The sequence below is a fragment of the Chaetomium globosum genome, genomic scaffold (assembly GCF_000143365.1).
Source record: "Chaetomium globosum CBS 148.51 scaffold_2 genomic scaffold, whole genome shotgun sequence".
Lineage (NCBI taxonomy): Eukaryota > Fungi > Ascomycota > Sordariomycetes > Sordariales > Chaetomiaceae > Chaetomium > Chaetomium globosum.
In genome coordinates, this window is record NT_165977.1 from 4,642,158 (window position 1) to 4,669,674 (window position 27,517).

The following is a 27,517-nucleotide window of genomic DNA, read 5'->3' on the forward strand; positions in this document are numbered from 1 at the left end:
TAGACTCTCCTGAGTCTCCTCCTCATTCTGCTCCAGCCTTCCTGTTGCCATTGCGTATTTGATCGTCGCCCGGACTGCCTTCATATCTGGTGACCGATGCCTTGTATCTGATGGCGCTTTCCCTCCCAGATAGAACGAGAGGCTTCCTCGTCTTGCCACTGTGCATTGCAGCATGTCTTCCCTCAGAGCTGTCCATTTCACGCATCGGAAAAAGAAAGTGTTCCACTGATTCCCTCGCTTGTCCACAGGCACAAAGGTCTGACTCGACCGCCCCAATCCTGCTCAAAAAGCCGTTCAGTCTCGCCATTCCGGTTCGGAGCTGCGCCAATACGCAGGCCTCCCTTCGCTTCAGCTTGTCATAGAGATCGCGCGTGTGCTTGCCTGGTAGTGCTGCGTCCATGGTCTTTGAGAACTTGCCCACGCCTACAGGTAGAACTCTTGTCGCCCGTTGTCTTTCCATTGCCAGCCTCATCGCGGTAGACTTGGGCTTGGGGCATTTTGGGAGTCGGGTGTGCGTCCTTGCTTCGACGCTCTCTGGGCTGCTGCCTTGGGCATCTGACCCCAACGCGAAGTCAATCTCGCTGGTATCCACAGAAAGTTGACCGAGTTCCCTCTTTGTCGGTGCAGCCTGACCAAGTCGTAGATTTGTCGTATGATGCTTTGGCCCGGATTGCTGGCCGCGGGCTGTCCAACTGCCTGCCCAGCGCTGAACTGGTTCCTTAGTGATCACGGTGATGTGCCTGTAGCAGGATGCTAGCCGGTAACCTTCTCCCAGGGCCCATTGCGATGGCTGCTAGCTCTGCTGTATATGAGGTTCTGCTCTTCCCTTGTCCCCAAGAACAACAGCATAGTTTGTCACAGTCTCGTTAGTTCTGTTGAAGAGAGTATCCCGTGCAAGGCCGCCCATGCCAACAATGCCCTTCTTTACGGATGAGCTGGTTGCGATCACGATTCCCGAGATTTTGTTGACCATCTCGGCCGCCTTCCCTCGATCGGCTTCGAGCGTCGGTCGTAGGCGGGGTACCCAGGGCGGGACGGCGTATTCCTGGATTGTCTCCATCCGGTCGACTCGTACTCCTTCGGCCACGCGGGCAATTTTCTGCAGCGGAGATACGAATCGTACGGTGGTCCGGACTTTCTTCATGGCAAGGGGATGCGTTCCGGGCAGCGTGTGGATGTTGATCCACAGACTTGCTGCCGCCTGGGCGTGTCGTTCTCGTACGGGGTAGATGCTCGCTTCAGCTTCCACCACGGCTGTTGCCGCGGTTCGAAAGGCTCCCGTGATGGCCAGGGCCCCGATCTTCTGTGCCCTGTTCAGCCAGCTCAGTGCTTTTTCCCCGCACGCATGCATCCAGACATTGGCAGCGTAGTCCATGACCGGGGCTACTGTCGCAACAAATAGCTGTCTCGCTGTCCGCGGGGAAAGCATCTTCAGCCTCTTCAGAGCCAGAGCGGCTGCGAGGCCCTTAGCTGCCGTCCTAGCAATGTGCTGCTTGTAGCAGAGTTCGCGATCCATCACGACACCTAGGATTTTCGCACTTAACTCGGTTTGAACACTTCGGCCTTTGACCGAGGAACGGTTGTTCTGAAAATCGCTCCATGTTCCTCGTGAAGTGTATGATGGCTGTCTTTTCGCCTTCAAACTGCGCACCGCTCCGTTTCTCCCAGTCAAGGGGCTTTGTCGATGATAGCTTGGATTCCAGTGCGGTTCGACTCCGCTGACGGGCCCGTTACCCAGGCAGTGTAGTCGTCCACGAAGGCAATTGCGCCTCCGTTCGCGTCGATCTTGTGCTGCACTAGGTCGGCGTTGAAGAAGAGGAACAACACTGGAGACAGCGGCGATCCTTGCGGAAGACCCGCTTGGGGCAGCTCTTACCGTCCAGATGTGAACCCGTTTACGGCAATGGTCGCTGTGCGCTTGGAGCAGAAGGCGTCGATCCACTTGACCAGGGATTCAGGTATCCCTCTTGCCCTGAGCCTCTGGAGAAGCCTGTCTTTGAAGACCCCATTGTATGCGCCCTTGACATCGAAGCTGATCAGACTGAGCACTTTCCTAGCTCTCCATGCTTTGTAGATGTGTTCCTGAAGCAGAAGGAGAGCCTGTTCGGTCGAGCGTCTCTTCCTGGCTCCGAAGTGGTTGGCGGGTAGAAGGCCGCAGGTCTCCACAGCATGGGATAAACGCTCCGCAATGACTGCCTCCAGTATCTTACCCAGCGTGGAGAGCAGCGAGATGGGTCTCCAGGACTTGGCTAGAGTGTATTCGCTCTTCCCTGGCTTCTTCAATGGGATGATCTTGGCATTCCTCCACTGGCTGGGGATGTCGCCGTCTCGAAGCGACGTCCGGAATAAATGGAGCACCCTGTCTTTGACCACTGGCCAGAGCTGTCTCCATACCATTGCCGGTAGACCGTCTTCCCCGGGCGCCTTCCATGGCTTAGCGGACAGGACCTTTTGTTCTATCTCCTCCATTGTTAGGTCTGGCATGTGTACCGGCGCCCGTTGAGGTCGTTGGCCCTCGTCTTCGATTCTCGCTGGCAAAGGTGGGAAGAAGGCGGTGAGTAACTCCTGCGCTTGTTCTGCTTTACCCTCCGTGATGGAGCCATCGGGTCGGACGAGCGGGGGTATCTTATCGCCCATCGTGCCGCTGCCGGTTTGCAGGTACTTCGTTGCTTGCCAGATGTTAGCGTCATCGGCCAGGAAGTCGTTCCAATGCGAACTCTTCTGTCTGCGGATGGCGTCATGGTACTCTTTGGCTGCCATCCTGGCTCGTTGTTCGATCTCTGGTGCTGTTTGCCCAATCCTACGTCGAGATCTCGCCTGGTTTCTCCAAAACGTGTATGTCTGGCGAAGCCGTGTCAGGTCTGTTGTCCACCACCGCTTGGCGTATGGTGAGGGCTTGGCTTTAGGTGTCAGGGCGTAGACCGCCTCGGTTACCACTGCCATGAGCCTGTCCGTCTGCTGCTGGACATTGCCGTCCCAGGGGATGCGTTCGAGGTTTGCTGCCACCCTAGTCCTAATTTCCGCCCAGGGCGCGTTCTTGAAGAGGAACCTCGTCTCACTGGGGCGGTCCTCCACCGTGGTGTCAAAAGCTGTCTCGATTGCTCTGTGGTCTGAGCCATGGTCGCAGGGGTGAATCGTGCATCTGAGTAGTTGGTCTGCTAGTTCTGCAGAGGCCAGTACCAGGTCGATTGTGCTCTCAATGTCGCCTGACTGCCACGTCTTCGTGCCTCTTGGGAGGAGGCTGCAGAGGGAGTGTTCGTCCATGAGGTTGATGATGCGGTCTCCCTCGCCTTGTCTCCGTGGTGAGACATCGTCCCCTCCCCAAAGCTGGTCGTGGCGGTTGAAATCGCCCGCCAGTATGATGTCCGTTCTCGTCCCTGTTCCGTTTCGAAACCTCTTAATCATTAGGTCAATCTCCCTCATTGCATCTTCCAGTGCTTCGTCACTACCACCCTCCACATACACTGACACCATCAGCACTGCCCGGTCTGGGAGCCGGATGCGTGCTGCGGTGAGGTCTGCCGACGGCACTGGAATCTGCTCGACCTCTATATCGCTTCGTACCCATAGCATGCTCCGAATTGGCCACGTGGCTTCTCGTCTTGTCGTTGGTATCAGCTTCGTCCAGTTGTAATGACTCATTGGGACCGTCGTCACCGAGCCTTCGATCAGCCTGGCATATGGTTCGGAGATGGCCAGCACTGCGAAGTCCTTGAGTCCCTCGTCGTTTAGCAGACTCTGCTGCACTTCTCTCCGTTTGCGGACGTTGAGCTGAAGGATCTTAAGCGTCTTGGGCCCCATTGTTCAACCAGCGTACCCGACAGTTCTTGCTAAATGACTCGTGTGGTCCTCTGCATAGCACGCACTTCAGGACCACGGACTGACACGTCTTGTGGTGGTGACCCTGTTCCGCACACCTTCCGCATCTTTGCGGCTTTTTGCAGGCGAAGGCCTTATGGCCGATCTCCTGGCATCTGTAGCACTGGATTGGGCCTTCCCGGGGCGCGAAAACGGTCGTGTAAGCGGATTCTCCGGCGAGATGGAAGTAACGCCCGTCTAGAAGTCGCCTTGCTTCGCTGCCCTTCGTCACGTAGACAACCATCGAGCCGTAGGCCTTGCTTGTATCCTTCCTGCTGAGCCAGGCAATCTTCGCAATGTTGACGTCGTTCTCTGTCCCTAGCGCCTCTGCGGCTCCCGGCAGGATGTTTCCGTCCGCATCGAGGACCGCTGTTCGGTTGGCATTGTCTACCCTCACCGGGTACAACTGGTCTCTCAATACCCGCACTCCAGGAACACTGATCTTCTCTGCCGCTTCCTTGACGAGCTGGACCTCGCCTTCGTCCCTGCAAATTACTCTGACTCGGTCCGGGTTTCGGGCTTCCTTCACAACCGCAGCGCAACGCCAGTCTCCCATGCTTTCCTGTGCCCTGGCCTCTGTCTCGATTGCCTTTCTAATGTCCGCCACCTGAACGTTTCCCTTCTCTTTCTCCTCCACTCTAGATGTATCGATCGTACAGAACAACGTGTCGGTAAAGGATGAAGGCGTCGTGTTTCGCGAGGAGAGGGTGCGCACACCGCTTGGCTGGCTTGATGGTGGGGTGCGAGCGACTTCGGCGTATGACCCTCTTGCGCTTGGTTGGGACGAAGCCATGGCTACCGGGTTGCGTTGAAGGGTATCAATCTGATCCCGCGCTTGTCTCAGTTCTTCAGACAGCTGGGTCCTGGTGTCTGCAAGTTGGCGATGTAGTTCTTGAATCGCGTCGTGCTGCTTGCAAATCACCTCGCGTAGTTCGCCAATCGTGTTTCGCTGCTCGGTAATCATTCGGTACATTTCGTCTCGTTGTTCGTTGATCGCCTCCAGGAGCATCTGTATACCTGACTTCCCCGTCTCGATCCGGCTGTTGGCTCCATATAAAATCCCAGACGCGCGTGCTCCTCGCGTCGTAACCGCCCGCGTGGTCTCGCTCGCCGCTCTCCTCGACGTGGTAGCCACGTCCTCGAGCGATTCCATGGCTTCGCGAGCTTTCGCGCTCGGTTTCGACGCGCGGCTCGGTCGTCTCGGCGAAGGTGGTTGGTCGGCCACCTCGACCACGATTTGGGGCTGCGCCTCCGCCGCCATCTTGCAGTCCCTCGGTAGTGCCGCCCGACTTTCACAAAAGGTTCCTCCCTGGAGGAACTTGCCGTTGACGATGAGCGTCTCGAAGTTCAATCTCCTCCATCGGGAAGGGGGAGTACTGTCACGGCACTGAACCGTTGGTCCACAGGTCACGTGTCTAGTCACGTGCCTGACCGATATACCCATCTTCAGGTTCTGCATCTCCATAGTTTCTTCCCTTCCTCATAGAGCAACGTAGTTATCTTCCCAGACCTACCGTGGTCCTGTGACATTCCGCGACCCATCCCTGTATCTTAATCTTTTCTCTCTCTTTTCCTTAGCTTTCCATTAACGGAATAGAGTGGTAATTGCAGTGCCTTTGTGCCTCGCGATCCCTATCGCTCATCTCTCACAGGTTTGTACACAAAATATTGATCGCTGGAACCTAGGTTTCTAACTGTATATATCTTTTTAACTAGAACTTTCGGTGGTGGTGAGTTATGCCGAGATATGTCCCAATGGTCGTTGTGAGGGACGAGTAACATCTAGGCGAGGCACAAGGGCACTGCGTATGCTGACTCAATTCTGCTAATCGAAAGCTGAAGAAAGAGAGGGAAGATACAAGAGAGCGCGTTGGCAACGCGAGAAGGCAGGCCCAGAACGGAGCTAGTCCGGATGCGGAAGTGCACCTCCAACCCCAACCCTGGGTGCGCTTTCCGTCACAGGTGGTGTCAGAAAAGTGTGTGGCTGGGGATCAAAATGCGGGGTGCCGCAAACTTTTGAACCCCCACTTTTTACATACTTTGGCGGGCCCGCGCGCAGCGGGCACGGTCCCTCTTGTTCCTATTTGAACTGTCATGGTTCGTGCGCCACACTGCAAAACGTCGGCTAATTAATTCTGCCGCTTGATGCCTGCCACAAGGGGCTTGAACGAGTCAAAGACAGAACGATTTGATCCGGATGTAGTTAGCATGCTAAGGCCACAACGGCGCAGTGAGAATACCCTCATTTGAGCATTTGGAGTGGATTATTCAAGTGCTGATTCTTCGATTTCAGGTTCTCTTATCAAATATATGTCATTGCGTAGTTTGCAGGACATGGAAGAGTTACCGGCTTCACTAACAACCAGAGGCTGTCTTGACAGGGTGTCCTTATGGTGCACCCGCACCACCAAGCATCCCGCCAGGCCACCGTCTCCTCACTGGCTCGGCTTACGCCTCCTGCAACGAGCTCTTGCTTGATCTGAACTTTTAGGGGAAGTCCTATGGTCTGGGATTTGTGAAGAGGCGAGCTTCGAACTACATCAACGGACAAGCCACGCGTTTTGATCTCTACTGCGACCGGGGACAAGCCAGACCTTCTATCGCAACCGTCCACAAGACCACGACTTCCAAGACAGGGTGCCACTGGCGAGGCGTTGCTAAAGCCTTGAAGGAGAACAACAGGCAGTGGACTTTCGAGATCGCCAACCAGTACCATAACCACGACACAAGCGGAGAGAATCCGGCAGAGCTGACCACTCACGCCGTCCATCGGGGACTGTCAGACGCGATGATGAAGGACGTGGAAGCCCTGTCTCTGAATCCCGCCCAACGTCCTAGAGATATCGTCTTATTCCTTCAAAAGCGCTACCCTCACACTGTCTTCACGACCAAGGATGTACCAATTACCGGGAACTGCTGCAACGGGACAATCTCGACGGACATAACCCAACTCAAGCCCTGATCAAGATTCTCGAGGAGCATGATATCGACCATGTCGTTCGGTTTTCTCTGGAGGACGTTGATAAGGTGATAGGTCTATTCTGGACTTATCCCTGGTGCCTGGAGATGTGGAAACGGTTCTCAACAGTCCTTCATTTGGGCCTCAGAATGGGAATCGGAGGACCTAGCCGAGGTAGAAGGACCTCCGCGTCGAAGCGAGGCCGAAATAACAAATCCAAAAGCTCGGCAGTGAAGGCCGTCCCGGCAACGGCCCCAATTTCACGGCAGGAGGTGCAGCAACAGGAAGTCACGCAAGACAGCGTAGTTAGAGGACTGCATTCACGTGGCAGTCCGAGGGTCAGACTAACCTCGGCCTGGAGGCAACGGTCTTTCTGTTCTCGCAGCAGAATTGAGAGTTTTGCGTATTTTCTTGAATCAAGAACTTCTTGGTATTCGTGTGCTCTGCTGGATGAAAATGGTGGCTGTTGGAGCGAAGTTCCACATGGTGGGCAACAACTCAACTCAACTCAACTCGGCCCCGAAGTTGGGTTGAGTTGGGCCTTTTTTGCATAAGTTGGGTTGAGTTGAGTTGAGTTGAGTTGATGTGAGTTGAGTTGATGCCTACCTTGAAGTTCCATGATTTGTGTCCCAAAGTAGGGCGGCGAATCATGCGGCTCACCGCCTTCCCGTTTTGGCTGGCGCACGGACCATTACACTTCAAATAGGAAAACACCACAGTGCAAGGAAGAGAACTCTGCGAACGCAATCAGTCACCGGCGGTGTAAACCGGTTGGCTCGTCGTCATATCTTTCGCGGCATACATGGGGATATTTTGAAATTCAACCATCACACAAGGCATCGAACATGATATTCCGGTCACTTCAAGATGGGGAATCACTATGGAAGGAATCCGGTATGTTGAGAAACTTGGTGTACTCTACCGCGTATCACCAGGGTACCCTATAGTTAAAGTATGTCAATAGACTTGAAAAGTCGCAAACAGCCATTGTCGCTGCGAGTGAATAAACAAAGAATACCGAGGACCCCGCATCCGCCCCGCTCTCTTTTCCTCTCTTTCACATCCTTCACCCTCATTTTCTCCCTCCTTTCCTCTCATCCAGACTTTCAAATTGTCATCAATCCAGCATCGACCCAACTTCCAGTAGAAATGGCGACCAACATGATGACCGCCGACATGACGACTTACTTTTCGCTCGAGGCGCCCGACCCCGCGATTGCCAAAGCTTTAGGCCAGAAGTATTGGAATCACTTGGCCATTCAGCTGGGACATTGGAACCCCATGAAGGTTATCATCATGGATGATGAGATGTTCCGCCTCATTCACATTTCGGTCAAGATCGAGCTCGCTCGTGAGATGAGGTAAGTTTGAGTTCTTCGCGCCGGGACTTTGCCTACCGCGATCCCAGCTCACAATTAATATAGCAAATTCTTGGGCGAGGACGTGATGTTTGCACGAGACGCCGATAATCCCAAGGTCTGGATTCTTGGCCCCAAGAAACTCATCCGCCCAAACATCACCATCGCCGGCACTGTCCCAATTTGGGACCCGAAGAAGAAGCATATGCCGCCTCCGAAAATCAAGATTCCCCGTCCCCCAAATGCGTATATTCTCTACCGCAAGGACAAGCACGGCGCCGTCAAGGCCGAGAACCCTGACCTCCACAACAATGACATTTGTGAGTCAGGTGTGCGATGTTTTATGATCCGTGAGCTCACACTTTACAGCGGTCATCACGGGCACCATGTGGAAGAGCGAGACCCCTGAGGTTCGGGATAAATACCACCAGAAATCACAGGAGATCAAGGCTCGGATGCTGGCGCTTCACCCCAACTACAGATATGCGCCTCGCAAACCGTCTGAGATTCGCCGGCGTGCGACTCGCCGGGCGTCCGACGTTACTGAAATCCCCCCGATTCAACCTTACTCTTCCCAGTCTGCCTCTCCCCGTGTTCAGGGTTTCGAGCACAGCGCGCACTACAGCGCTCAAACCAACAACGACAAGGCGGGTATCAGACCCAATAGCGATATCACCCGTCGAATTCCCGGTGCTCAGCGCTTCTTGCCCCCGGTTGTGCAACCCGGCTGGACGCCCTACCATCTGCTGCCTGGCGCCAACGAGTCCATTGAGACCACTCTCGCCCAGGAGGCACCGGCTGAGGAGATCGTGGCCCTAGTTGATAATGCCCTCGATATGGATGGTGGTCAAATCTATGCAGCCACTCTCGAGGAGCTCATTGACAATTGGGACGTCGAGGCGGATATTGCTCGGATTATGAACGAGATTTAATTTTGCGATTTTGCAATGGTCGGATTCCAAACCAGCGACGCCCACTGACTTGAATCGGTCGACCTGTGATATCCAGAGTTGCGGATCCACGGCCGAGCAGCAATGAGCACATTCAGAGGCACCACTGATCTCGAAACACCCAAAAAAAAAAAAAAAAAAAAAAAAAAAAAAAAGAAAAAAAAGAAGGTGAAAACAAAACCACGAAAACAGGTCAGAACCCATCTCCCCCATCTAACGGTGGACAACAAGCCGATTCCCTGGTTCCCCGATGCTGACATTCGCTTCTCGGCAGATTTCAATACAACACCCGTCTTATCCATGGCCCATCTCCGACTCCATCGAACTAAGACTGCCCTCTCCGTCTTCCCTTCAGCTGATTTGCACGTCTGGATTCTTTGAGTGACGCGGGTTTAGAAATGAGGTCATTAGATGTAGGAAGGATATGAGCACGAGCGCAACAGTTGGGAGCCTGCTGCGTATTTTGAGAAATGTTTTGAGGCGCTAGGTTATAGCAGTTTCATTAGAGAGCGGGATTATGACCACTGGAAGATGGATGATGGCGGTCTGGAACTGCTCGTGAAGTGGAAAGATGAGGAGGCCTTATGAGAACCAACGGTGGCGGTTGACAAGTATAACAGCTTTTTGTGGCCGGGTGTACACGCGATTCGCTCGCGGGATCCGTGGGAAGCGGGGCACCGAACGGCTCATAAGCAACCCTAACTTGCGTCTTTGTTCGCGAACTTTCGCGCGAAGGGGGTTGATCGGCCACCTCGACCACAGTCTGGTTGCGTTGACTTTCAAGCAGCCCGGTTTTCGATTACACCACCTCTCTGACATTCATGGCATGCGAAGCGCTGCGAGAGGGTTCCATGCTCTATTAGTCAAGGACACCGGTGAGAAGCTGAGCATAGGAAGCAACGTACTTTGACAAAGGCTGCAAGGATTATTACAGTCACATCCGGTTTTGTGCGAGCTACCGCGATGTAGTTAACATGCTTATTCTCATAACTGCCCCAAAACCCCGAAGGGTTTTTCTGTACTCGATCTCAAACGAAAGGCAGAGGCTCTGAAGCCTACCAATCCCACTCGCCGTCGAACTCGAGACAGTATTTGCGCCCTCCTGTCACGGATATGCCGACGGGTGGAACCACAGGCCAGTTGCTAAACAAACCAATCAGGGAACCCACATGAGTGGCTCAGTGAGCTCAGTAGGAGGGTACAACTGAGCACACTGAGCACCTTTGTAGGAGCCAGCCAATCATGACCCAGGAATGGGAGAAATAGCTCAGTGAGCTCAGTTGGAGGGTACAACTGAGCACACTGAGCACACAGGACTTAGGTATATAGTCACTCGTTCTGGAGAGCTCTGGGAGTTCTCCAGTTAGCAATCACAACTACAGTTCGCTACAAGCACGGAAGCCTACTGTTGAGACAAGCCTTTGTTGTGCACCTTTTGGCTGCACCGAACCTAAGCACCCTTGAGAGATTACCTTCAACCGAAGCTGAACCCTAACAGGACAGGGTCCTGAAGTAGGTTCGTCACACCTCCGCTTCTAGGAAAATGGGGACATCGGGGATATCCTCTCCTAACAAAGCAATCCCTGCCAAGTCTGGGGCATTGACCTCAGCATTCAACGCCTCGAGTCCTGAGAGACCCAAGAGGTCATATTCCGGGCAAGGAATCTAGTTGATCACAATCAGCTTCACAGTCAAGCCCGTGAATGCCCAAAGATGTGACGTACCTCACTCATATCCTTCAGACACAAGATCGTTGCCTCCTCGGTTCTCTTCCAGCCCCTGAAATAATGGGACAAGCGGCACTGGACTCCTCCAGTCCTGGCCTGTTTTCGTGTCAGTACTTGCGTTTCCGCTAAGATAGAATGTACCCACGACTCTGATTGCTTCTGGGAGACGTGGTCCAGGGAATCGGAGAGACTGTTGGATGATGTCAGTATACTGAATAGCTTTCTTCTATTATTAATAACTCACTTTCTCAAATATTTCGCGATAATTATCATAATCGCGGCGGATCTCGGGTTGTACCCAGGTAATGGTAGTCGGAAACATGAGCCTGAAGTACGGTTGCGGCTTGCGCTCCCTGAACAAGTCTGGTCTCACTATCGGGCCTGGCTGGAGGTTCCCAAAGAACTTGTGCCATGGATTGCCTGGAACATGCCTCAACGGATGAACCAAGTTCTCTGTGTGCCAGTACCGAATCAACCTCTCCGTCTCCTCATTATCGTCCGCTGGGCCGGGGACGTCGCTCTGCTCAACATGGCCGTACTTGTGGAGAATAAAGTCGCCATAAACGTTGACGCCCTCGTTGTAGATGAGGCCACAGTCCCTGCCCGGGTAGGTTTCGACTGTCTTGTGAAGCAGAAGAGTGACGAGAAGCTCCTTCACTAGGGCTTGGGATTCCTTGACTTTTTTCCAGATATTCGTCCCCTCCCGAAGCAAGTCGAGTCCTTCTCTGTTGAAAATTGAGAAACTCGAGTATGGCGTTTGACGCCGCGAGAAAGTGACAAACAGTCTTGACCACAGCAGGCTGATCGACGATCACCAGCGAAGGAGATTGTGCGACCCTTTGGGTGGTTACCAAAGATAGACTGACCGTTTGCAAGATGTCATCGAAGGAGTTCTCAAACGTATCGATTTCTGTCGGAACATCTACGCCAGAGTTACGTCCCCGCAGGGGGACGTGACGGAGGGCAGGGGGGGGGTCCACCGCTGGGGCAGTCGTCACGTGGTCCTGGACCTCGGGGACGACAACCCTGGTTGCAAAATCTGAGCCCCCCTCATTTCTAGATAGAAGAACATGATCCAACTGAACCACGAATGTAGCACGTCCCTCCAGAGAGAAGGGATTTGCCCTGTGCTTCTAACGCTATCGCGATACCTGGTATTCCCTACAATTTCCGTTGCAATAGCGGAGCGAATGTATTGAGCTTGTAAACGCAGAACAACCTGAGAATGAGAAGTTGATTGTGTCAGCATAGTCCTTTAAGTCTCCCCAAATAAACACTCGACCAAGTGTGTGGCGATCCATTTGTACACTGCGGGATTGGAAAAGTCGGTTGATGAGAAATAGAAGTGAGGGTAGCACCGAGAGAATTCAAAGCTTCGAGGGAGCTCGTCCCGGTGGTACCCTAGAGCTAACCGATTTACTGGGTATTAAATATACTTTCGGCCTTGATATTGTGCGAAAATTTGTCTGTGCTTCTAAGATAACAATTAGTCGCCTGCCCGTTCGATGTGCCCCTCCCATGTGCTACGTACGAGCTACAGTTTGCAAGGCAAGTGATAACGGCCCAGGGACGCAAATTTACGAAACCTGTGGTAATGATCCTTGGATGTCTTCTCTTGGCTCTTTTGGGGCAGAGGCGTCTCAGCAGGACAACACTCACCGGGTGCACCTGGGGTCCTCAGGTGTTTGAAAGAGGCGTTGGCATGGTGGCTTTGTCGCAATTAATATTCTGAACATGTTGATATAAGGTGAAGTGCATGATGGGGCTCCACGATGGACATCGACACTCTTTAAACTCCCTCTTCTTTCACAAAGCTTCCCAACGGACCTGAACTGGAAACTTAGTTCAATTTCAGTCCGGGAATCAACTACCTCGACGTCAAGCCAGCGCGTCAACGTTCATTTTCCTCTCCTCGTTCTTCATAGATCAAAACATAACACCATGGAAGCCCCCACCGTCATATCTGGTCCTCATCAACGAATCCCCGGGCCAAACATGCCCCGATCGCGCGGCCTGGTGCAGTGGACGGACTGGCGCTCGACTTATCGCCGACACGTCATTTAAACCACCGAATAACTAGATGCTCACCTGGCCAAGCGCCCGCGGGATCAGGAGGGTTGGTTGCTAAGAAACGATACAGCTTTGGGGACGCGTTGGTCGGCCATGGTTCTTGATGATGTTCATGATCTCAAGATTCCCAATGATTTCGCTTGGGCGAGCCCGCTCAACGACTAGAGGTGTTTCTTCTCACGGCAATGGTGCTCCTGGCTATCCGGTTGGAAGTTGGAGTGGGAGGGGCACTGAGGAAACTCAAAGCTAGGCGGGAGCTTGCACGGGGCCGGGGCCTCATCAATTTACCGCACACGATGCTTGCGCCCTTGATATTATGAGAAAGTTATTCCAGGTTGTGATTTGGAACAGGTAATGATCTTCGAAGGTGACAAGTACTTTCCCATCCCTGCCTGTTTTCTGCGATGCGTGTGTGGCGTGGTGCATGGGTAGGAACCCCTCGGACTTCGCACGCGTCCTCGATACTCTGCCAAACAATTCCTCAACTCGTAACTCCCTCGTCATTCTCCCTCACCTACACCGCACCGCTGCATGGACGGCCTTCCGTGTGTTTCTCGCCCTGTCCAATGCTATATACTCGATCTTCTGAGCAGTGCGAGCGAACCATCGAACCTACCACTCGCCGCGTCGTCACAAATCCAGTGCGCTGTCGGTTCGCGCGGCCAGCAGCTGGTCCCGATCCTCTGCAGGTCGGGAGAATTCGACTCTACCGCGTCGGAGCACACCCGCGAACCGCGTGCGCGTCTGCCGCCTCGATTTCCCAATTCCGACGAGCGAGACCAGGTACGGCAACCCTTCCACTTATTTCTTTTTCTTTTTTTTTTTTTTCCTCTGTTAAGGCGCCAGACCTAACCTGCCGCAGGAACCATCACCGAGCCGCATCCAAAAGATCGCTGCAGCCGAGATGGACGTTAGGTAAGCTTCTCCCCCGATCTGCCGACCCCGTTCTCGTGGGTCGCCCGGCGCTGACCATGAACCCGCGTGCAGCTATACCGACCCTTCCTCCCAGCGCCGCGACGGTGCACAACTTCAACCACCTATATCCGCTGTCATGGAGACCACCACGTCTAGCACGCGCGGTTCTAAGCGGGCTGGCGAGAATCACAGTCAATACAGCACGCCCAAGCGGCAACGGCCGGGCGTTCCTGAGCCTGGCCCGGGTCCCACCCCACATACCCCATCGGACACGACTCGCTCGCCCGCCTCCCCGCTCCCTGGGTCTGCCTGCGCCCAGATGCTAGTTTGTAAATCGACCCCTCGGTCTTACCCTCCCTCCCTCGACACCATCTTGGTCCGGGTATCTGCGTTCGACCCTCCCCGAGAGTGTCCGGTAGACGCCCTATCTGCCATCGTGCGCGGCGATGACATCACCCGCCCGCTCGACGATCCCGCGCGCTACCGTCTCGAAGGCCTCGTGGCCTGGTTCGGCCTCTCCGACCTACGGATCTAGTATGTCTCCCCGGCGGACGCCGACCGGCGCACCTCTTTTGCCCTCATCCCCGACGAGCGCGAATGGCGGCTGTTCCTTACTCAGCTCAAGACCTCGGGCGTCCCTCTCGACCCCAACCGCTACTACAACCCTACCTTGCCCGTGAGCATCCGTATCTGGGCGCTGCCCTCGGCTCAGACTCCTCAGGACGTTATCGCGCCGGTGTTACCTAGTGTAGAGGTCGTAGATCTCCTCACGGACGACGAACTTGATCCCTATCTACGTGATAGAGATGCTACGAACGTCCTTTCGGGTAGCGAGCCCGACCTCGCTGAGTCCGACCTCGCTGAGTCCGACCTCGTTGAGCCCGAGGACAGAGAGGCGTTCGAGCCAGGACCCATCGACCCCAGCATCGTTGAGGCGGTCCGCCGCGACATGTGCAAATTCTTCGGCATCGATCCCAGCGACGTCCTAAAGCCTGGCTTCACACATACCCCTCCGGGCATGAAGAAAGGCCTCCGGTTCCACCAGCTCTGGGCCTTTTTCTGGGTGTTCGCTAGCAAGGCGGCCCGTGGTATCGCCACTGCCCTCCTCGCTGACGAAATGGGACTCGGCAAGACGGTCATGTCCCTGGCCGTCGCCGTCCTTAGCCACCGCCTGCGCGCGCAGGCCGATCACGTCTCCCGGCACCCTGACCAGCACCTCGCAGCCGATGACGAGCGCACCAAGTGCCCGTCAGGAACCTACACTCACGGGTTCCAATGCCCCTGCGAGGCCGGCAGCTGGTCCGCCAGGATCGCTGCCGACCTCTCGCACGGGCCTACAGTAGTGTTTGGTTCTAAGCTGATCCTGAGATCGTGGGCCTATGAGTTCTCCAAGTTCGTGGACGCCAGCCCCGACGACGGCATGATCCTCCTCACGCTGCCCGACGATCCCGCGCCTGTGCGCAGTCTCATCGCCGACATCAACATCGCCAAGCTACCCCGCGGGCCTCTTACGAGCAGCAAGAAGCCGGGCCTGCAAGACGAAGGCGCCAGGCTCAAACCCAAGCCCGGCCAGTCTCGGTACATCCTGCTGATTCCCAACACGTCGGCCGTAAAGAGTATCGATTCGACCTTCGCCGTCACCGCCGACCGCCGCCGGCCGCCCACCGTAGTCCAGTTCGCCGTCCAGCCGGGCAGGATCATCGTGGACGAGGCCCACTGCATCAAGGGCGAGACCACCATGCTCTGGGATCGCATCCGGCGTTGGCAGTGGCGCGCTCGGAGTCCCACTTACCTCCTTGCCCTGACGGGCACACCTATGACCCGGGACCCGGCGGACTTCGAGAGGCTGGTGGAGCACCTGAACCACCCAGGCGCCGGCTGGAGCAGCCCTCTCCGACCGCCCGCCACGTCCACGCTTCAGGCGCTCAAGCGGCTGACCTCGCATTACAACAAGACGCTCGCCCGTGGCCTCGGCGCCGCCGCCGCCGGCTCGGAATCGGAATCGGATCAGCAGCAGCAGCAGGTCTTCCTCTCCGACCTCAGCGCCCTCGTGCTCACCTTCACCCTCCGCCGCCGCCGAGACGACGTCTTTGCCGGCGCGCCGCTGTCAACCGTGCCCATGGTCCCTTTCAACGTCGTGGATTGTCCGCCGCCGCCCCAGTTTGCCGCTTGCATCGAGAACATCTTCTCGTCCACAAAGGATGAGGTGCAAGCGTTGCTAGACGAGCGCCACGCCAGGTGGGAGGAGCTGCCAGAACATCGTCGAGGTACCGAGCCCACCTTCGAGCTCCTCGTCCGCCAGATCAGTGCCGGCGCCCCCAACACTAGCAGCAGCTTCCGCCTGCTCAGGCTGTGCGCCACGTTCCCAGCCCTGGCTCGCCTCCACTCCCAAGCGCCCTACTGCGATTGGAGCCTCACCGGCGAGGACTTCCGGGGCGTCTTCACTAAGGGCACCATCATGGAGGCCCGGGCCAAATCTAAGGCATGGCCCTTCTGGCGCGACATCTGCAACGGCAGCACTAAGATGGAGCAGCTCGATATACAGATCCGCAAAATGCTGGCCGACCGAGAGCCAGCGCACGGTACGAACGACGTCGTGTCCGACAAGAAGATGCTGGTCTATTCTGACTCGCCCTTCGTCGCCCACCTGGCGTTTTTATGGATCGCCAACACCTTCGACATCCCCGTCCAGATGGTTGATCGCGGCATGAGCGCGGCCAACCGCGTGGCTGCTATAGAGCCCTTCGTCACCGTCTCTCTCGACCAGCTACGGCGCGAATACTACCACCCCACGGAGTCCCCCTCTCCCCAAGTCCTAGTCACCACCGTCGGCATCATCGCCGAGGGTCTCAACCTGGCCCGGGCGAATTACCTCGTCCTGCTTGGCCCCCTTGGCACCGTCGCTAAGCAACTACAGATTGGCTGTCGTATCAACCGCGAGGGTGGGTTTTTCACCCCGCACCTGACCCTGCTTCTCGACCCGGACAATAAGGCCGAGATGGTCGTTCGCCGGCGGCAGCTGAACCGCGCCACCATCGAGACGGAGGTGTGGGGCAATACGAAGTAACGGCGACCGACTCGCCTACTTTTCTTTCTTTCTTTCTTTTTTTTTTTTCTTCTTTTTTTTTTTTTTTTTGGCGCGTGGGCATTGACACAGGGAGGATATATCGGTATTGTTTGAGTCCGGTTGCTCGGGTTCACTTGCTCGGGATCGGAACTCGCCGTGGTGCGGTCGAGGCACATCGCCTTTAAGGAGGGATGTGGGAGGCGCCGTCCTCATCTGCTTTTCCTATTCCGTCTCTCCTATTCCAGAGCCGCGCCATAATGTGTATCGAGGTTCCGAGGGCGCCTGGTGAATGTTTGATTACCGGCGGACATGGTTGACTCGGACGTGGTTATTCGGAGGAGTTCATTGTTGGGTTGACCAGCTCGGGTTTGCCGTGTCAAGGTCAGAGGCCGGCTGCCTTATGATAGTCTTGCTTGTCAGGTAACATAGGGAACTAATCTCACTCAACGTGCTCATTGCATATGTCAGTGCTATATGGTCGCGGGCTTATCGGACACCACGAGCGGCTTATTCGCCGGTGAGAAATTTGCATGCTTATTGCGTAGCTCGCATAGTTATTCGTTAGATGAAATGTTCCTAATTAGGTATGGCCGTGCCCGAAGTTTAAGGGAGACTTTCCGCGTACAAAGCTCGGTTGCTAAGGCAGCCCGGTCAGGAGGCCATGTCGTGCGCATTGAGGATATCGCACGGCCCAGTGAGTTAAGTGAGATGCTTGCCGTAGGACCTGCCACCACCCCCATCGGCACAAGCAACTCAGACAAGGGAAAGCAGACCATCGGCCAAGGGGATTCGGTGTCGAATTATCCACGTTGGCTTGGGGAGATCACTCCACGATAACCGTACATGGTTGACAACGACATGCCAACCGGCCATGCCCGCATCTAGCCTCCCGGATTGGGGACATGACTAAACTGCCTACGGAGTTTTAATGGTTAATAATTTCAACCTGGTGCATCTGCAATGTGAATGTGCCAGTTGTCCTGCATGATCTGCCACGAAGGGAACGTAAAGAGAAGGTGTACAAGGAGATGTGATTCTAGTTTAGTAGCACCTTTTTACACTCGTCAGTCAGTCGTGTAATCAGCCCGAATCTGAGCTTACCGGTCATTGGGTATAAGAACGCCCCTTTCCTCGTCAAGAACCCTTGTCTCACTGCCCTCACAACAGCCATCCCAGTCTCTATTCTCTTCGTAATTTGTGTATCTCGCTCCAAAGCAATCGGCCTTTAATCATGTCGAACGGTGACAACCCCCAAGCGCCTCCGAACTCCCCGGTAAGTCCCTTGTGCTAATTAGTTGAACCTGGCCGGTGACGGAGACCCGGACAAGGCTGTCCCGCCAGCGGCCAATTGGTCATGACGCCGAGGCCCCGGTTTTGGGCATGTTGGCCCCTGATGACCTTGAGGGCAAGGGAATTCTCCGTGTCCTGGTTCATCGGAACCGCGCAGAGGATAATCGCACTAGGGAGCGAAATGTATTCTCGCGTAAGGTTCTGGACAACGCGCTCCAGGAAGATCTCCTCGCTGCGCCTGGCAGTAATGAAAACGCCGGGAAAGTCGTAGAAGTTTAGATCCACTAGATCTGGACCCTTGACCTCCAGCGCTCTGGTATTCGGAGAGAATTGCGCTTCAGATCTCTCCTCTTTCTTCTTGACTTGCTCAAGATGTTGCTCGCGAGTGTTGTCAGATGCTTCGCCCTTCAGCTTCGGGATAAAAACCTGGTAATGGGTCGATGGATTCAGAATGGCAACTTGGGCACAGCGAAGAACGATTTCGATGAAATGGTCACGACTTGCCTGTTTCGACCAACTTGGTCTCATTCGGCCGACTGATCCATTGAATGAGGGGCAGCGCACGGACCATGTAACACAGCTGCAACTGACAGCGCCTCAGCGGACTTGGGCCCCATCTGGCATCGTCGAGAACGGCTGCCCTTAGGTTCCTGTGCTTCCCCAGCGTTGTCTTCATCATTTCGAACCTCCAGACTACAACAAAGCCCAATCTTACATTCTCGTCATGTCTCTACAGATTCCGCACCGCGAAAAGTCCAACGGCCCTGGCGGCGCGACGAAGGCCGTGATCCTGGCCAGTGGTTGGCGGGAAATTGGGGGGCAATTCGATTGCTGCCACACCACCGTTGAGCGCCGGGCGATAACCCGGCCTCCGGCCAGCCGACTGGGCGACGAGGCGCGGTTCCTGCGTACCGCCCTGTTCCATAGTGCGGCGTGGTGAGCGGCACGGAGGCCAACGGGCCCGCAAAAGTTTGGCCCTGCCATTGTACTTCGCGAACTGCTTTGCCTCGAATGCCTGGAGGAACTCCAGGTTCCTTGGTCAGAAATGCCATGGCATGCTATAAGCACGGACCAGTTTTTACTCCATAAAAAACTCAAAAACCGGTGTCATTTCTAACCTGTACTGTCGACTTCTCACTGTAGAATTTTGGCTTTTTTCTCCTTTCGACTTCTCTCGATAGCATCTCGAAGTCTGGCGTCATCTGCATTCTGCTTCCTCGAATTGGCATCTCGCAGTTGGTCTTGGCGGTGGAGGTGCACGGACCATTTAATGCTTTGACACCTGGCCAATCGGATCGCCGGAGAAAAGCCGCTAACCCGCACTTGGCATCAGGGCCCTGTGACTCGCTGCTTCGCTCCTGCTTTTGCATGCCTCCGTCGCGCATTCCTTGACAATCACGAACACGAACAAAAAAATCGGATTTCTGTCAAAAAGTGGCGAAAGATGAGGTTTACTACTACTAGAGCGACGCACCCGCTTCTTCGTCAGCAGCTTCAGTCTGCGCTGATTCGGCCATGACGTCCCAATCCTGGAACCACGACGACAGAGAACGTCAACATTGCCAAGATTGCCTGGCTCAGCAGGAAGGATACAAGCAAGGCCAACGGCTCGATGGTCGTCTCCGTGACGAAGGGTAGCGAAGCAAATTGCTTCTTTGACGCACAAAATACACGGAACCTATCAGCTCTGTGAGATTACGCCACAGAGGTTAATCTTTACGGGATCTGATTACTGAAGCCCCTAGATGACGATATAGCTTACTGGAGACTCAAGAATGCGGCGTCATACATCGGCGATGAGGTCAAACCGGTGCTAGAGGCCACCTTTTTTTACACCGCGGTGCTCCATTTTCCCAATCCAAGGAACTCGATACGTTCTTTCCGTCCCGATTTTCTGACCTAAACTAGAATCATCTCCTGATACTGTTTATAATTCCATTGCAGTCAAGATGGCTTCTTCTTCCGCCTTTAACAATTACATCGTTGACTCCGCTATGGCGCCTACCTGCAGCCGGCAAGTTCCTCCAGGCTTCCTTTGGCGTGCCCGCGCGCAGCGGGCACGGTCACTCCTGTACCCTCGTCACCTCGTTCACGAACCAATCACCATCCTCGCGGCTCCCCCAGGACGCCTATGATACCACCAGAATCGGTTATCACACGGATAGAGCTCACGGCTGTGGGTGGCTGGGGTGTACGGATCATCCATATGTTTTCAAATGATGATTGTTCTCTCTTCAGCAGTAGGACATCCCCTAGATACACTCAATCGAGCTTCCAAGTTTTGAATGCCTCCATTTCCATTGCCATGAATCTCTGGAACGCCGCCTGAACCTCGGCAATCGAACCGACACAATCAAGTGTGTAAAAATATCAATCCTTTTCTTAGCTCTGTCTCCGGCGTCATCCTCCCGGTCTGATAACATCGCCCGCTTGGTCAACCGCTGAAGCATAACTTCGGGCGGACACTCCATGACGATGGTTGCGTACCGAGGCGATACCTAAGTATCCTGTTAGTCCGGCGTGTAGGCTTAGGATTCGGCCCCACAAGAGGAGTGTAAAAAGTTCGGCAGTCAAGGTAGACCGGTGCCATGGTGTTGTCAGTAATTACGCACTGCTAAGTTACAGAATAGTGCCAAAAGTTGGAGGGGAAACAACGCCGGGAAAGAAACTGGCCTAGTGCCAACAGCCAAACACCCTGCGGAGTGCAAGCGACTTTCTCGCCACAACCTGCACAACAAATTCGAGGCGTGCCCACCGCACACCGCGCGATCAAATAAACGACGCGGCCAGCCTAATGCAAACTACACCGCAAGATGGCGATGGTACGAAATCTCAAATAGAATTTGGCTTGGATAGCACCACCAGCTTTTTTTCTTGGTCGTGGGGCGGATCGGTTACTGATGGATAATAGGAGATTCACGGCGGAAACAAATACCGGATTGGTCGCAAGATTGGTTCGGGATCGTTCGGCGATATCTATTTGGGGACCAACATCATCTCCGGCGAGGAGGTGGCCATCAAGCTCGAGAGTCGCAAGGCAGAGCACCCGCAGCTTGAATGTGAGGCTCGCGTCTACAAGTCGCTTGCTGGCGGTGTTGGCATCCCATCTGTTCACTGGTTCGGTGGTGGATGCGACCACAACGCTATGATTCTGGATCTTCTAGGACCCAGCTTAGAGGACCAATTCAACTTCTGCAACCGCAAGTTCTCGCTCAAGACGGTCCTGCTGCTCGCCGATCAGTTCATTTCGCGCATCGAATACATCCACGCCAAATCGTTCATTCACCGCGACATCAAGCCCGAGAACCTTCTTATGGGCCTTGGAAAACGTAGCAACCAGGTCAGTGTAATTGACTTTGGCCTTGCAAAGGAGTACCGCGACCCGAAGACACACTCCCACATCCCCTACAGATCGAAAAAGAACCTGACGGGCACGGCACTCTATGCCTCCATCAACACCCACCTTGGTGTCGAGCAGTCCCGCCGCGACGACATGGAGTCACTCGGTTATGTCATGCTCTACCTCTGTCGTGGCTCGCTCCCGTGGCAGGGTCTCGAGGCTTCCACCAGGGACGAGAAGCACAGCCGCATCATGGAGAAGAAGATGAGCACACCTACCGATGAGCTCTGCCGTGGGTTGCCCAATGAGTTTGCCATTTACCTGAACTACGCCCGGTCACTCCACTTCGAGGACAAACCTGACTACAGGTATCTGAGAGCGATTTTTCGCAACCTTTTTATCCGTGAAGGCTTCCGGTACGATTACATTTTTGACTGGACCGTCTACAAGCACAGGGAGAATGCGCAGGCCATCCAGAAAACTGCCCACCACAGTGTTGCGTTTCCGTTGATTAGCTTACAGAAGGCCGATAAGCACGGCGACGGGAGGACGGCCCAACTCGCGAGGATGGGCTCGTCAAAGAGAATCTCGACTCCCCATCGCGGTGATTCTAGCAACCAGCGCCGCACCGCTCGCACCATGACGGTAGCCACTACCATGACAATGTCGCCCCCCAACCTACACCGCGTCCCCACCACGGAAACAGTCGGCGCCAGCGGATCGAGAGCGGGAGTAGGGGCAGCAGTCGGCGCAGGCGTCCCGTTTGGGTTCGCCGCCACCGAGAACTTCTTCTCGTCATGGGAGGCCCGCAAGCGCCGTCAGGTGTGGTACTACGCCATGTGCGCGTTGTGCCTTTTCCCTTTTATCGCACCGCTCGTCTACTGGGGCACTTTTGACGCCGCACCGTGGCGGTACACACACGGCGAGGCGGAGTTGCTAACGAGGCGCCAGCGGTGGAACATATTGGTTGTCGGCGTCGCGTCCGCTGTGGCGTGGTTGGTCGTGCTGGTTGTTTTGGTCACCGTGACGGTTATTCGGAAGGTGGGGGAGGGGCGTGTTTAGAATCGTGGGGGGAAACTAGAGTTGTGAGGTTAAGCTGGGATACGAGCCGGTGAGCGTGACATGATCGCAGTCAGCTTTGTCGAGGGATGTTAGGTGGGCAAGGGTGAGATTGAAGTCCAATAATCTCCGTTGTTGTTCGGCGAATTCGCGGTTGGGTCAAGGAGGATGTTTAGGGCGGCACCCCCTGTCCAAAAAAAGGCGTACACCAAAACCATCACCCAGCACTTTAATGCATCACAATTCAGTCAAAATGCGGCCAATGGTTCTAAGTGCGTTTTAATGCCCTGTCATGGATTTCTCTATTTCTTCCACTCGGATAAAGACGGGATCTTGGTGCGCGACGGAGGGTAGATCCGGGGAGGTCAGTGGGACACTCTGCCATCCAGTGGGCTACGCCGACTAGCTCTCGTCGGCGCCGGCGTACACCGTGATAGGGTCCAACCCAATCCATGGGACATGACGCCGAGGACATGTGCGGCGTCGTCAAGTCTTCTGACGTACGGAATCAGGACCAACTGCGGAATACAAGGCCCCGATGACTACCTCGTCAACATTCACGAGGCAAGAGCAGAGATTATCCTGACCGGCCCCAGCGGAAGGGTCGTCTGGATCTTTATGACCTCTGTCTATGACGTGGCCAGGTTTACCACGGCGGCTATCGAGCTGGGCATTGATACGTGTTGGAAACGACACTCAGACGGAAAGATTGGAGAGAAAAGGATTGATTGATTTCTGGCTCTTCCTCTCAGAGTTCTTCAGAGCAACTGGTTTTTATCCTAAATCTTTCCTTTGTATCCTTGAGTTAACCCGAGTCTTTGTGCTGCCAAAGTTCCATGAATCCGTTTCCGGTACCTTGTCCGTTTCCGGATGTCATGACCGTTTCCGGTGCCATGGCTGTTTCCGGTGCCATGACCTTCCAACACAAGTATCAGCAAGAAGGTTTCATGTGGCGAATCCAACAATACGTGGCCCAAGGAGTTCAGAATGCAAGGCGATTCCAAGACTGTCCAGGATCTGGTCCTGGCATGCTTCGGGAGGTGGCTGGCGAATGTTTGGGTCGACGCCCACAACTGTCAAGGAACAAAGCAACAGAGAGGTTGGTGGGGTTCAAGAAAGCAAGAACGTTAAGTGTTATATGAACAGCTTTAGTGAGGAAATGCATTTGCGGCTCTATAAGGCGAGTTCCCAGATCTGGGTGCGAACCTCGGGCGGCAATTCGAAGAATCAACACTGGGTACGACAGAACTACCTTCACGCCGTTGTCCCTGGTCTTCTGGGATATCTGAAGGACACTGGCTTCGGCGAGGCTTTGGGCGCTGGATTGTTCGCCTTTGAGCCCGGCCTGCGCGATGTAGGCGGGTCTGCGGCTCGGGTGTTGTTCGGCAGGTGGTGGGGGATGAAGTGCGTATCCGGCGGCATTTGCGCGGTGGCTGGGCAACATTCTCATCCTCGCCGTGCTCTGCGACGCTGTCTGCAACAGGACCGTAGCCCCCGCAATGTTGGTGGCAATCGGTGTCGTGCTCAAGGTTGGCCTGGTCTGGGCTGGCGGACGGCTGCATAGATGGCTCAGCATGAGCCAGCTCGGGTGCGTTGCTACCCTCAACTGGCAACCTCGGCATGCTTGCCTGAATCTCCTGCGCCTGTGGCGGCGCGACAAAACCCTCGTTCTGCTCCCCTGTCGTCCTGGACCAAATGATCGGACCACGCTGTGTTTCAACCCTGGGGCTGGAGGCAGCGCTGTGTGGACTCTAGGACCGACGGTGCGGGTCCGTGGTAGGCTTCGGCTGGTCGGATTCTGCTACCTTGCGATTGCCATCGTCACGATGACTACAATGCTGAGAGAGGTGAGAGGGGTGGGAGCTGCCGGACCTCTGTCGTGGACCGACCCCGCAACTGGAGGCGGTGCCGCATCGACTCTGGGGCTGAAGGCGTGGCCTGGCATCTGCCGGTTCGAGCTCGCCGGTGCTCTCGTCATCCGGCAGTGTAGGTGTGCGTGCCCGGCTCTGCACCACTTGCGGCGGCGTGGCAGGACACATCTCATCGGTAACATAGTCCGCTTCAGTTGGCTGTTGGGCAGGGGCAGGGGCAGTGCAGTATCGGCCGGCATAGTGTCGTCACGCACACATGCGAAGGGTCGGATACCGGGAACACCAGAACAGGTTGGTCCTGCTCCACGCGCACAGTTATGGGTGAGGCATGCGATTCATTGCCTGGGCCGGCCGTGCTAGTGACCGAGGGCTCCAGCACGTTGTAATGGTCAGAAGTAGCGCCGACGCCTTTGCCTGCTCAGTCAAGTCAAGATATTGGGCTGCCGAGGAATGCGAAATCCAGGTACATACCTATACCAGAAATACGGTCGGGTTGAATCGTGTTGCGCGCCTAACAGAAGCCCGCCAAGCGACTCAGAAGATGAGTCGGATCGGCTAGTTATCGAGATCAAACTCGGCATCGTTTGGGATCAAAATGACCTCGACCTGTGATTTCCTAGCATCACCGCTTTGAGGATCGTGCACATCCTGCGGGAGTGGCGAGTGTGACGGAGCCCCAGAGGTCGTTGCAGAGGGATCCCTCTGCTGGGCCCGCAAACCGCGGTTCGCAAGCTTGGGATCCGCATGCTAGAGGTTGTAAGAACAGCTCCGGAAGAATTTGGCGTGGTGTGCAAGGCGGCCATCGTCGCAACTGTTGGGGCGCTGAGGAACGAGCGTAATATAATTGCATGCGCGGAGAAAGGCTCGTGAACTTGAGGAAGTTGGAGAATGTGCTGATGGGTAGAGCACCTTTGCCATGGACCTCCCGGAACGCAACATACACCTTACCGGGGATGTAGGGGCATATGACCGAAACCCCAGCGCTCCTCGAACGTTTCCGGTTCGCAGGCGATCTAGTCGAGAATGGTGAAATCGCCAACGACATAATAAAGCAAGCGATTTACCCGCTCCGCAAAAGCAAAGAAGCATCCGGTGCGGCTAGCTCCGCTTGACTATGGCCGTCAAAACGAAAACGAGGACGACCAAGGTGCTGAGGAGGCTCTAAGATACGCAACCAAGGGTCCTCTTGGCGCTACAGAAGAACGAGACGGGGAGCTTTCCTTGGCTGCGCCGCACCACCTCCTTGCTCGCCCGCCGTCACCCTGTCCGCGTGAGGAAGAGTGGCAAGAACCGCCCGTGCCGGTAAGTGTGTCTCACTCGACTGAGAGTGAGTGGGCAATGAGCCGCTCGTGGTGTCCGATAAGCCCGCGACCATATAGCACTGACATATGCAATGAGCACGTTGAGTGAGATTAGTTCCCTATGTTACCTGACAAGCAAGACTATCATAAGGCAGCCGGCCTCTGACCTTGACACGGCAAACCCGAGCTGGTCAACCCAACAATGAACTCCTCCGAATAACCACGTCCGAGTCAACCATGTCCGCCGGTAATCAAACATTCACCAGGCGCCCTCGGAACCTCGATACACATTATGGCGCGGCTCTGGAATAGGAGAGACGGAATAGGAAAAGCAGATGAGGACGGCGCCTCCCACATCCCTCCTTAAAGGCGATGTGCCTCGACCGCACCACGGCGAGTTCCGATCCCGAGCAAGTGAACCCGAGCAACCCGGACTCAAACAATACCGATATATCCTCCCTGTGTCAATGCCCACGCGCCAAAAAAAAAAAAAAAAAGAAGAAAAAAAAAAAAGAAAGAAAGAAAGAAAAGTAGGCGAGTCGGTCGCCGTTACTTCGTATTGCCCCACACCTCCGTCTCGATGGTGGCGCGGTTCAGCTGCCGCCGGCGAACGACCATCTCGGCCTTATTGTCCGGGTCGAGAAGCAGGGTCAGGTGCGGGGTGAAAAACCCACCCTCGCGGTTGATACGACAGCCAATCTGTAGTTGCTTAGCGACGGTGCCAAGGGGGCCAAGCAGGACGAGGTAATTCGCCCGGGCCAGGTTGAGACCCTCGGCGATGATGCCGACGGTGGTGACTAGGACTTGGGGAGAGGGGGACTCCGTGGGGTGGTAGTATTCGCGCCGTAGCTGGTCGAGAGAGACGGTGACGAAGGGCTCTATAGCAGCCACGCGGTTGGCCGCGCTCATGCCGCGATCAACCATCTGGACGGGGATGTCGAAGGTGTTGGCGATCCATAAAAACGCCAGGTAGGGCGACGAAGGGCGGAGTCAGAATAGACCCAGCATCTTCTTGTCGGACACGACGTCGTTCGTACCGTGCGCTGGCTCTCGAGTCAGGCCAGCATTTTGCGGACTATATCGAGCTGCTCCATCTTAGTGCTGCCGTTGCGAGATGTCGCGCTAGAAAGGGCCATGCCTTAGATTTGGCCCAGGTGATACACCTCAAAACCACACACACCACCTGGTACGCTTGGGCCGCTGCGCCGCACGCCTTGTGATGTCAATGTCACATGAGAGAGGAGATGGCTCAGAAACAGTAAACTTCCACCACTTATCCTACGACAGTGGTATCGTCAATCGTGACGCCGCCTCTGGTCACAGGGCCGCGGTTCCAGGAACCGCGTCAAAGAGTCCCTTCTGCAAGTGTGGAAAAGAAAAAGAGGAATTGTCTGCCCCCAACTCAAGGAGGGTCCCGCCTCCTGACTAAATACAAAAGGTAGTTACCGTGGCGCCAGGAACGGAAGATGGAAAAATAAATCAAGACCCACTCGCCCGGGCCCCCTGGTCAGAAGATACAGAAACCGTCACCCAGTTCAATATTACTCTGTAGATGACGATACAACACCGCTGAAGCCGAGAATAGATTACAACGGCCCAACCGCAGTGGGTTCATCGAAAAGTAAGGACGAGACGGCACAACTGTCTTTAACAATGACTGGTGGTGGTACGAAGGTTGAACTCTCCAGAATAAATGGGTCCCTGATCCACAGCAGATCTTCCCGAGCGAGTTAATTTTGACCCCACTTCCGC

The 27,517-nt window shown here is 55.2% G+C and overlaps 9 protein-coding genes across 9 annotated transcripts; 5 read left to right on the forward strand and 4 right to left on the reverse strand.

Moving 5' to 3' along the window:
* Positions 1 to 22: 22 nt before the first annotated feature.
* On the reverse strand, positions 23 to 5,323 carry CHGG_03578 (uncharacterized protein; the record flags this gene model as incomplete). Its single annotated transcript, XM_001230093.1, has 4 exons — positions 23 to 628; positions 929 to 1,595; positions 1,877 to 3,741; positions 3,818 to 5,323. 4 exons carry the CDS (start codon positions 5,321 to 5,323, stop codon positions 23 to 25), a joined length of 4,644 nt encoding a protein of 1,547 aa, XP_001230094.1.
* Positions 5,324 to 5,952: 629 nt separating this feature from the next.
* CHGG_03579 (uncharacterized protein) lies at positions 5,953 to 6,820 on the forward strand (the record flags this gene model as incomplete). Its single annotated transcript, XM_001230094.1, has 2 exons — positions 5,953 to 5,955; positions 6,350 to 6,820. The coding sequence occupies 2 exons, from the start codon at positions 5,953 to 5,955 to the stop codon at positions 6,818 to 6,820; spliced, it is 474 nt and encodes a 157-aa protein (XP_001230095.1).
* Positions 6,821 to 7,966: 1,146 nt separating this feature from the next.
* On the forward strand, positions 7,967 to 9,107 carry CHGG_03580 (uncharacterized protein; the record flags this gene model as incomplete). Its single annotated transcript, XM_001230095.1, has 3 exons — positions 7,967 to 8,178; positions 8,242 to 8,495; positions 8,545 to 9,107. The coding sequence occupies 3 exons, from the start codon at positions 7,967 to 7,969 to the stop codon at positions 9,105 to 9,107; spliced, it is 1,029 nt and encodes a 342-aa protein (XP_001230096.1).
* A 1,294-nt stretch (positions 9,108 to 10,401) lies between these two features.
* CHGG_03581 (uncharacterized protein) lies at positions 10,402 to 12,588 on the reverse strand (the record flags this gene model as incomplete). Its single annotated transcript, XM_001230096.1, has 7 exons — positions 10,402 to 10,473; positions 10,653 to 10,790; positions 10,850 to 10,948; positions 10,998 to 11,042; positions 11,097 to 11,451; positions 11,615 to 11,878; positions 12,512 to 12,588. The coding sequence occupies 7 exons, from the start codon at positions 12,586 to 12,588 to the stop codon at positions 10,402 to 10,404; spliced, it is 1,050 nt and encodes a 349-aa protein (XP_001230097.1).
* A 519-nt stretch (positions 12,589 to 13,107) lies between these two features.
* On the forward strand, positions 13,108 to 16,904 carry CHGG_03582 (uncharacterized protein; the record flags this gene model as incomplete). Its single annotated transcript, XM_001230097.1, has 5 exons — positions 13,108 to 13,127; positions 13,516 to 13,705; positions 13,785 to 13,837; positions 13,910 to 14,273; positions 14,373 to 16,904. 5 exons carry the CDS (start codon positions 13,108 to 13,110, stop codon positions 16,902 to 16,904), a joined length of 3,159 nt encoding a protein of 1,052 aa, XP_001230098.1.
* A 1,287-nt stretch (positions 16,905 to 18,191) lies between these two features.
* On the reverse strand, positions 18,192 to 19,711 carry CHGG_03583 (uncharacterized protein; the record flags this gene model as incomplete). The annotated part of the gene is made up of 6 exons (XM_001230098.1): positions 18,192 to 18,698; positions 18,763 to 18,844; positions 18,910 to 18,984; positions 19,107 to 19,252; positions 19,313 to 19,581; positions 19,669 to 19,711. The coding sequence occupies 6 exons, from the start codon at positions 19,709 to 19,711 to the stop codon at positions 18,192 to 18,194; spliced, it is 1,122 nt and encodes a 373-aa protein (XP_001230099.1).
* Positions 19,712 to 21,507: 1,796 nt separating this feature from the next.
* CHGG_03584 (uncharacterized protein) lies at positions 21,508 to 22,596 on the forward strand (the record flags this gene model as incomplete). The annotated part of the gene is made up of 1 exon (XM_001230099.1): positions 21,508 to 22,596. The coding sequence occupies one exon, from the start codon at positions 21,508 to 21,510 to the stop codon at positions 22,594 to 22,596; it is 1,089 nt and encodes a 362-aa protein (XP_001230100.1).
* Positions 22,597 to 23,052: 456 nt separating this feature from the next.
* CHGG_03585 (uncharacterized protein) lies at positions 23,053 to 24,850 on the forward strand (the record flags this gene model as incomplete). Its single annotated transcript, XM_001230100.1, has 5 exons — positions 23,053 to 23,273; positions 23,426 to 23,668; positions 23,740 to 23,997; positions 24,077 to 24,579; positions 24,780 to 24,850. The coding sequence occupies 5 exons, from the start codon at positions 23,053 to 23,055 to the stop codon at positions 24,848 to 24,850; spliced, it is 1,296 nt and encodes a 431-aa protein (XP_001230101.1).
* A 1,464-nt stretch (positions 24,851 to 26,314) lies between these two features.
* Positions 26,315 to 26,689, reverse strand: CHGG_03586 (uncharacterized protein; the record flags this gene model as incomplete). Its single annotated transcript, XM_001230101.1, has 1 exon — positions 26,315 to 26,689. The coding sequence occupies one exon, from the start codon at positions 26,687 to 26,689 to the stop codon at positions 26,315 to 26,317; it is 375 nt and encodes a 124-aa protein (XP_001230102.1).
* Between the last annotated feature and the right edge of the window lie 828 nt (positions 26,690 to 27,517).